Source organism: Salmo salar, chromosome 10 (genome assembly GCF_965601325.2).
Source record: "Salmo salar chromosome 10, fSalSal1, whole genome shotgun sequence".
In the NCBI taxonomy this organism is placed as follows: domain Eukaryota; kingdom Metazoa; phylum Chordata; class Actinopteri; order Salmoniformes; family Salmonidae; genus Salmo; species Salmo salar.
This window is the reverse complement of record NC_138300.1, coordinates 13462501-13471350: the sequence shown is the minus strand read 5'-3', so window position 1 is coordinate 13471350 and position 8850 is coordinate 13462501. Positions and strand designations below refer to the sequence as shown.

The 8850-nt window shown below is 42.5% G+C and overlaps 1 protein-coding gene across 1 annotated transcript in view; it reads left to right on the top strand.

Annotated features, from left to right (window-relative positions):
• The first annotated feature begins 3837 nt into the window (after window positions 1–3837).
• Window positions 3838–8850, top strand: part of LOC106613460 (E3 ubiquitin-protein ligase RNF220) — a 54470-nt gene continuing 49457 nt past the window's right edge. The window contains exons 1-2 of the mRNA XM_082956585.1: window positions 3838–4135; window positions 6510–7252. Coding sequence (XP_082812711.1) covers window positions 6637–7252 — 616 coding nt within the window. The 5' untranslated portion in view covers window positions 3838–4135; window positions 6510–6636. The remainder of the gene's footprint in view (window positions 4136–6509; window positions 7253–8850) is intronic.

Here is an 8850-nt window from a genome sequence, read left to right as displayed (position 1 = left end):
TGCAAAGTATATGATTACTGTGAGAGTAGTTTCTAAATGTACCAAAGTATTATGTCTCTGTCCCTCTCTCTCTCTCACCCTCTCCATGTCTTTTGTAACAAGCAGCCATATTGTGTCAGTCCAGGAGGTTTGCAGATGCAGGAGATTTCGATTGTTCAGAATAACAATATGACACAAGGTTATGTTAAATAAGTTGACTGTTTATGGATGTGATAGACCTTTAGAATTTAATTCAGTAGATGGTAACTCTTTAAAGAACCGCTCTCGTGGTGCCCCAAATCCTAATGAGTTAATTGTTACATGATTAATTTAAACGGGTGACAATTAAACATAGTTAGGTGATTAGATAATTAACTGTCTTTATATTAATGAAAGTAAAGTCACGACAATGTTGTTACTCTATGAGCTGAGTTTACCGTACAAGCTCATTTTAATTTATATAAATATTGGTTAATACTACAGCAGTTGCTAGGAATATTTACATCATGTAAACTATAAGAGCCATTCAAAATGTAGGCTTATCGAAATTGACGATGCACGTATTGTAAACAAGTATGTGGTCAAACGGATTAAAATGACTGCCTCCAGAAGGGATGAACATGAGCCAGCCAAATGACTCACAACCTGCCACAAATGAAGACATCCAATCAACATCACATCACATCATTCTCTGCTGCCCAGGCAGCCCTTTAATTGGCTGCTGCTGACTGACCAGTCAGATTCTGTGGCTGGGGGTGACAATTTATTATTGGCGCCAGTCAGTGCAGTACACCCCCGGCCAATACAGGACAGGCCCTAGTGCCACTGTGCCATAACCTGGCAAAGGCAGGGACATCATTACACTTGAGTGGGCCTGCAGGACACTCAAGGCAAGGATCACCACCACCCAGAGCCACAAGTGGTCTGTGAAGGATGGAAGGGCAGAAACAGACTGGCCATAGGGCAGTTTAGGCAAATGCCAGATGGGCTGGTCCATATTTAGCCCAGTGGGCCCATCTAGATTGTCGTTGCTTTCTCAGAATAATCGTTATTTGTCTAATAATGGGGGCCTCGAGGAAAACAAATGGGCTGGTGTGGGCACCTCGAGGAAAAATAGGGACCGGTGTGTTACAAATACCCAGGACGATTTCTGGTCCCAGTCCGTCCCTGTGGAAGGGGATAATAGGACGGAGGGGTATAAGCCAGCTGTTAACAGGATGGTGTGTGTCTGTTTGGATGTTCACTAACCAGTCATTTCCAGCCATGGGCAAAATTGGAATTTGGCAGTGCCTTGTAAATTAAATGGTTCATTCAATCACGTAGAACTGTGAGTCTAATGTTAAACAGTCTCTATGTTTTCCAGACTTCCAAAGGTGGCTAATGCTGGAATGGCCATTTATATATCGGTAAACCCCATTTATCCGGTGCAGTATGGTCGGTGAGTCTAACCCTTAAAAAACATCACAGACCAGCTAGCACAATTCCCTTACTGAAGTAACGACCATCCCATGTCAGACCCCACATCAAGGCATGTCACATACTGTAAGTCTGGAGGTGAGACAGAGAGGCAGCCAGTCAGTCTGATGTCCCCTCTTTATATTCCCGTAAAAGTCAGTTTGCTGTCTGCCTCCCTATTTCCCCTCAGAAACTGGGGTGGGCAGTGAAGGGTTTGAGGACTGGAAGGGGTGAGTGAAGAGTTCAACTTTATGATAGTAGACAACATAGGGTACAGTGGGGATTGAATTTCTCTATAAAATTATAATGGAAAAGCTACCAATTTCGGGGACCGTTTTTAAAGCCGGCATGTGGCAAGGCAATGCATTCTTAGATTTTCTGTCACATGCCAAGTAATGCCACATTGGACCTACCATTCCAAATGTCCACCAAAAGTAATTTCCCCCCCATCTTCTCTTTGATTGTGACATTCCCAAATATTCCCAACCCTCCCATTCCCAGTCTCAGAGGTCTCTCCACAGGAGCTCGCTGGTGCTCAAATGGCTGTTCATTACAGACTGAGACCTGAGGGGAAGCAATAGTCGGACCGTCAGAGACACAAAATTGCATGTCACATTAGATTAGCCCAACGGAACCTCTGGATTGGCTCAGGGGAAGACGGAATTATTTCAATTACATTATTCCCAAAAAGTCTTTAAGCGATACCAATACTGGTAAAAACACATTAAGAGTGATTTGTGATTTTCTCGAGTTATGCCATCCAACAGTGTTAAATCATATGTGGGTTTCTTCTATAATGGAACGCTCAAGTATATTTAATCGGTGTCCCTTCCATGGAACGGTTGAGCTAACGTAGGCTAATGCAATTAGCATGAGGTTGTAAGTGAGGTTGTAAGAACATTTCCCAGGACATGGAAAGCTTAAATTCTTGTTAATCTAACTGCACTGTCCAATTTACAGAAGTAAATTGGACAGTGCAGTGAAATAATACCATGCTATTGTTTGAGGAGAGTTTTTTGAACACGAAAAGTTATTAATAAACAAATTAGGCACATTTGGGAAGTCTTGATACAATTTTTTTAACAGAAATGCAATGGTTCATTGGATCAGTCTAACATTTTGCACATAAATAAATATAGAAAATAACCTGAACACTGAGTTATGGGTTCGACTTAACATTTTGTAAAATCTGGAAAATAACTGAACAAACCATAAATTATCATTTAAAAAATGTATTTGTATTATAGGCCATCTAGTGGCCAAAATCTAAATTGCACCTGGGCTGGAATAATACATTATGGCCTTTCTCTTGCACGTCAAAGATGACTGTACAAAAAAATACAAAAGAACAGTTGTTTTTTTCTTTGTATTATCTTTTACCAGATCTATTGTGTTAAATTCTACTACATTCCTTTCACATTTCCATAAACATCAAAGTGTTTCCTTTCAAATGGTACTAAGAATATGCATATTTTTGCTTCAGGGCCTGAGCTACAGGCAGTTAGATTTGGGTATGTCATTTTAGGCAAAACATTTTTTTTAAAGGGGCTAATCCTTGAGAGTTTTAAGCTGATGGAGGTAGGCTACATGGCCTATGTCCTCAGTCAATAAAAATCAGACACCCAATAAATACAGTATTAAATTATTATTTTTGCATTGTAATCCCCTTAAGGATGTTTTGCCAAATCAAAAACACAGGACATGGAAATCAAACTAAGCAGACCTGTACTGAATATAGGAAAGGAGAGAACTCTATCCTCTCCCCTTCACAGTTTTGTAGAAATGTCCATTTCTTTTCCTTAACATGTGAGACAGACCTTTTATGCATCTTAGTAAGCCTGGACCTAGGACTGTCCAGTGTCGGTCATTTTTAAGGTGAATGACTTTCCTCAGTCCCCAGCCTATACTGTCACGGTTACACTTAAGTAGCCTAGTAGTTCATTATACTGAAATGTACAAAATGTGTCATTTGGGTGCATGGAAAAAAATGACAAATGTAAAATCTCAAAGGTTATGCAGGGTCCTATCCTGCAACTAACTATTCATACAGTGAGACAATATCTGTACCTGGACGTGTATGTGTGTTTTGGATCTAAAATATACCGCACATTTAAAATCAGGACTAAAGCATCTTGTTCTAAGGATTCGAATGGTCTTGCATGTGACTTATTTGTTGGCTCTGACAGAACGCTGAATTATTTTTAAGACAGTTTGATAACGGTTTAATCACATTTCAGAACATTTTCCAATTGCATGTGGAGGATAGAGGCTAGTAACCTACTGAGGGTAACATTGCACATTCTGAAGGCAGGTCGCAGACCCTCTCGGGAGAGTGACTCGGAGGAGAGAGATAGGCTAGGGTAAGGAGAAGGAAGAGGGGATCGTCATTCGAAGCGCGGAAAGCCTCTGAGCAGCAGCAGCCGCAGCCCTGTGAGCTTCGCTTCGTCCTCACCTTGTGCCACTTCTTATCTTACAATTCAAACTGGTCTTTCCATGTGAGAGAAAAAAAATTACTGTAGCCAAGCTTACATTTTACTGCAAAAAAAAAAAAATACTTGGAAATAATCTCGATCTTTGCAAGCGCGTGTTTCTCTTTTGTGTTTCTCTCGGACGGAATAAAGTGTCGACCATCAGCTGACATTCGAACTAGAGAAAGTGTTCGTTGTGTGGCTAAAACAAGTCCAAGACAGCTTTTAACTAGGTAAGTAGGCTATAGGCAACTTTTCCTGTAAAATTGTTATGGTAGGGCTAATGGGTTAAATTACATTTTGTTGGCTTCTTGTAAGACCTTCATGCAATATCCTATGAATTATTATCATTTATCATTAGGGCCTATCTGGCTAAATGTTTGACAAGATCAGATATTTGCTCTTGGAGACTGCTGTCATGTTTCACGCAAATTGGGGTTAGCGTTTATTAATTTGAATAGCCTACTTTTCAAGATGTTTGTTGTGCATTCAGTTGTCCAACATCTTGCGCGGTTCTCAAATCTCTTCCTCGGGGACAACGAGCCGTTTCACAATTTTGTTGTAGCCCTGAACTAGCTCTGATTCGCCTCAAGGTCTTGCTGCTTAGTTGACAAGCTTAATCAGGTGAGCTAGCTCTGAACAGATCAAATACATGGAACGGCCGGTTGTCCCGGATGAGTTTTTTTTTGTTGCTTGAAATATTTCCAACTTACCCTGGCGTGTTACGTCGAAATATATAATGCATCAAATAAATGAAAATGAAATAATTTCTCGAAAGGGGTCTGAGGGATGTTATAACACTTGTTGGAATGAGTATGCTAGGGGTTCAAAATTCACCGGGAGCACAAGCCATGAACGCAGTTGGCACGCGGTGTCCTTCATGTGATTGTATTGCTTTTCGTTTAACAGAAGTTTAGAATTGTGCACATTCATACAGTAAAAATGTGAGTCACGCGATGTCGTCGTGAAAGCATGCAGTTTATTAGGCTACAGATTAAATATATGATGATGAACTTAGCAGGGGTGGGTGAACGTGCAAGATGAGCTTGATGTCTTTTCCAAATATGGAGGGTCATGCTGGTGATATGATCATCGATGCTTGGCTGCCGTTTGACAAATAAAATACATCTTGCTCTGTTGACCGTAAAAATCGAATCATGTAGGCCATGGGTGTTTCAACTCTTACCCAACCAAGTCCGGAGTCTGCTGGTTTTCTGTTCTATCTGATAATGAATTGCACCCAGGTCTAAATCAGTCCCGGATTAGAAGGGTACAATGAAAAAACGCAGTGGCACTGGCTTCGAGGTCCAGAGTTGAGATTGAGGGATGTAGGGGTATACGTGCGCTCTAGCCAAAAGCGGTATCTGCGCGCTGTTGGCTCGAGCGCACATGCCAGTACCAGATCTGGCACACTCGCTATATAACGCACAGTTTTTGGGGGGTGAGAAAACCATCAGTATAATACAAAATTAGATGGAAACTAATTACACTTGTATTTTTGATTCTGCATATGGGAGTTTAACCTCAAAAGTTTTTTTTTCATGTGCACTATGTGATCACGCACAGCCTTTTATCTGCAACAAGTCAATTAGATGGAAACACATCTCCGGTGGGAAAATGCGCATCTTGTTTTAATGCGGATTTTAGAATATTCGCATGAAAATCTGTCGCCAATTGGATAGAAACCTAGCTACTGTTCAATAAAAGGGTAGATTATCAATAACAAAACTCTCTCTTTCATAACTAAAGATCGTTTTCAATTAAATAAAACTGCTGTTCAGATATTATTCTTTAGCCTACAAATGAGTTAATTTCAGAAACTTTAACATCGAAAAACATGAATTATTCGTTTCACAGTCCTCTTGAACAGCTGTACAATTAGATTTTAGAATGATCTTTTGTTAGACACCAATATTGGGATTATTTTATAACGTTTTATGCGGGCCACACCGAAAACAAATTTCATCCCAAGATCAATCGATAAGATGTAGTGTCAATCACATGGAAATGTAAGAGTATTCAAATATTTTCTATTGGATTCATATTTCATTAACTTGTCATAGAATATTAATTTTACAATAACTGCTGTTTCACATAGAAATATCGTAGGAAAAAAAAGAAAATAAGTATTCAATTGACAGCCACATTTCCCTATTTACTGTGATGATCATCATAATCTTTTTTTGATATTGGACAGATTGCAGACATATGGACTGATAGGCTATTAATGAGTCATAAACAAATACCCCGTAAACTACACCATCATTTCAAGATTTTATTTACATTATATTAATTATTACAATATGTTCTGCTATATGTTTTGCTATATTTCGTGTTTTATTTTAGCTTCATTTAATTAAATATATTCTCAGTTACAAATAACAAACACAGTTTTTCCAGTGCTATCAAAGTATTCCTTAACAGAATTGTCCAGATGTACAAAAAAATCATTTTGCACATGTTTTATTTTAACGTTATTATTCCGCATTTGCATTAGTTCGCTGTGAGAGTCATCGTTCTCTTTTTGTCTTCCATATCTCTTTCTTAAATACCCCTCATTCTTGACAATTGTATTTGGATAATCAATGCTCTTCTCTCCTTATATAGCCCTATGAGAATGGACTCACAGTGAAGTTATTCCACCTTGACCTCATCATCTTCAAAGCACACCAACACTCAGCCCTTCCCCCTGACCAGTCCCTCCCTCTATAGGACTAAGGGAGGCGTGGATTGGATGGACCTCCACCGGCCCTCCTTTAAGATGGACAGCTCCTCCTACCTGCCCAGTCCCCTGGCCTCCCCAGCCCTGATGGTGCTGGCCTCCACAGCCGAGGCTGGCCACGATTCCTCCATCCCCTGCCAGGCCCCACGGCCTTTCGGTGTCCCCATCTCTGAGAAGGACCTCCACCTCCCCTTCCCCTCCGGTTCCTACACATTTGCCTCCATGTACCACCGCCAGGGGCCCGTCTCCAGCCATGGCACCTTCCCCGCCAGAGACTTCCCTGCCTCCCTGCTCCACCTCCACCCCCAGTTCCACCCCCCCAACCTGGACTGCTCATCTCTAGGGATGCTCAACCACAGCGGGGTAGGGGCCTTCAGACCCTTCTCCTCCCCGCCTGAGGAGAGGGAGGTCAGGGGTTATCAGTCAGCCTTCACCCCTGCTAAGAGGCTCAAGGGCTGCTATACCGACTCGGAAAGGAAGCAGTATGAGTTTGGAGGAGGGCGTATTCTCTCTGGTTCGCCGTGGTCGCTCAAAGCCGCTGAGGATTCTGGGAGGAAGTTGTTTGCGGTGTCTGGCCTGCTGTCAGACAGTGAGGCCTTGTCTAGTCCTGAGGACCGTAAGGAAGGCTGTGAGTATCGCCCTATTGTCATGTGTACTGCTCATCATAACACATTTATATGTTGTCATATAAGAATTGTGCGCATTGCACTCTTTTAAAAATCCATGGTTTCAATACAATCGATCGAATCCAGGGTTGAAATCTTTGACAGTTATGGCCTGCATCCTGTCAGTGTATGTGTGTCTTTATGGAGTGTGCCCTTTTTAACTCTTTGATAATCCTAACCAAAGTTTTTTCCTGGTTGTGCAAAGTATGTGACACTTGGTGGAAAACAGCCACTAGTCCATGTTTCTGGTCATTGGTCACAAAATGAACATTAGTACCTACACTGAATATAGTTTTTGTCATTCTGGTTGAACACAGACACAAGTATGAAGAGATGACAAAGGAGGGGAAGTTTGAGCAAGCGACACCCTGTCAGAGATAACGAGGTGACAGAGAGCGAGAGAAGGGGAGCGAGAGACGATGCGACGCTCAGCTCCACAAACGACACCCTTAGCTCAATATGGCCACCCACGCCGTGATGAGCCATCTGATTTGTTGACAAATAAGGAGGAGAGGTGTCAGTCAGAGCGGCAGGGCGAGAGCCACTCCTTATTATGCTAGAGGATAATTGCCCAATGGTGCGGGGGCACAACAGCGTTCGCCTCCCCTCGCCTCCACCTCCAAAGAGCGGGAAGGAAGGTAGACACGCCACCACAAAGCATGATGGGAAATCAAACCCCCTCGCGGCCGTCAAGGTGGCGCCTGACATCGAAAACCCCCGTAGAAAGAGGACCCAACAATCCTTAGTAGATCAGAGGAGGGCCATGTTGAAAATAATGACAATGAGTGAGGAGAGAGAGAGAGAGAGAGAGAGAGAGAGAGAGTGAGAGAGAGAGGGAGAGGGAGAGATGGGGGAAGGATGGAGGGAGGATGGAGCGGGGAAGAGGGGTGATATCCCCCATATCACCTTAAAGAAACGTTTCATCCCACACATCAAGGCCTGGCGCTTGGATGAGTTGTCTTGAGAAAAGTTTGTGTGTGTGTGTGTGTGTGTGTGTGTGTGTGTGTGTGTGTGTGTGTGTGTGTGTGTGTGTGTGTGTGTGTGTGTGTGTGTGTGTGTGTGTGTGTGTGTGTGTGTGTGTGTGTGTGTGTGTGACTTTGAGAAAACTTCTTGGTTTTGACAACATGCTGCTGGTTGAATAACAGGGACAGGGTGGATGCTGCCTGGGAGACAGAGTGGCAGGAATCCCAATAATGAAGCCCCAAATAAGGACAGGATAGGAAAGATGCCAAACAGGTGTGTGTGTGTGCGCGCATGCGTGGCTGTGTGTGTGCGTGCATGTGTGTACGCTTGCACTCGTGTGTGTGTGTGTGTGTTCTTAAATTAGTGTTGTAACAATTGGGTGCTATAGCTTGCAAAATAAACAAACGTGACTCTTGGTGACAACCGATGTTCCCTCTCATTTTTTTAGGCACTGAGCAAATTCCAGGTCTGCTGAGCGCAAACTTGGAACGTTGTGAAAATTCTGTGCAACTTCCTCCCATAACGTTTTAACATGGACATAAGTGTTCTATCATTCAGCCTACAGTAGCAGCCGATGTGTGGTGTTCAATGTAGGCCT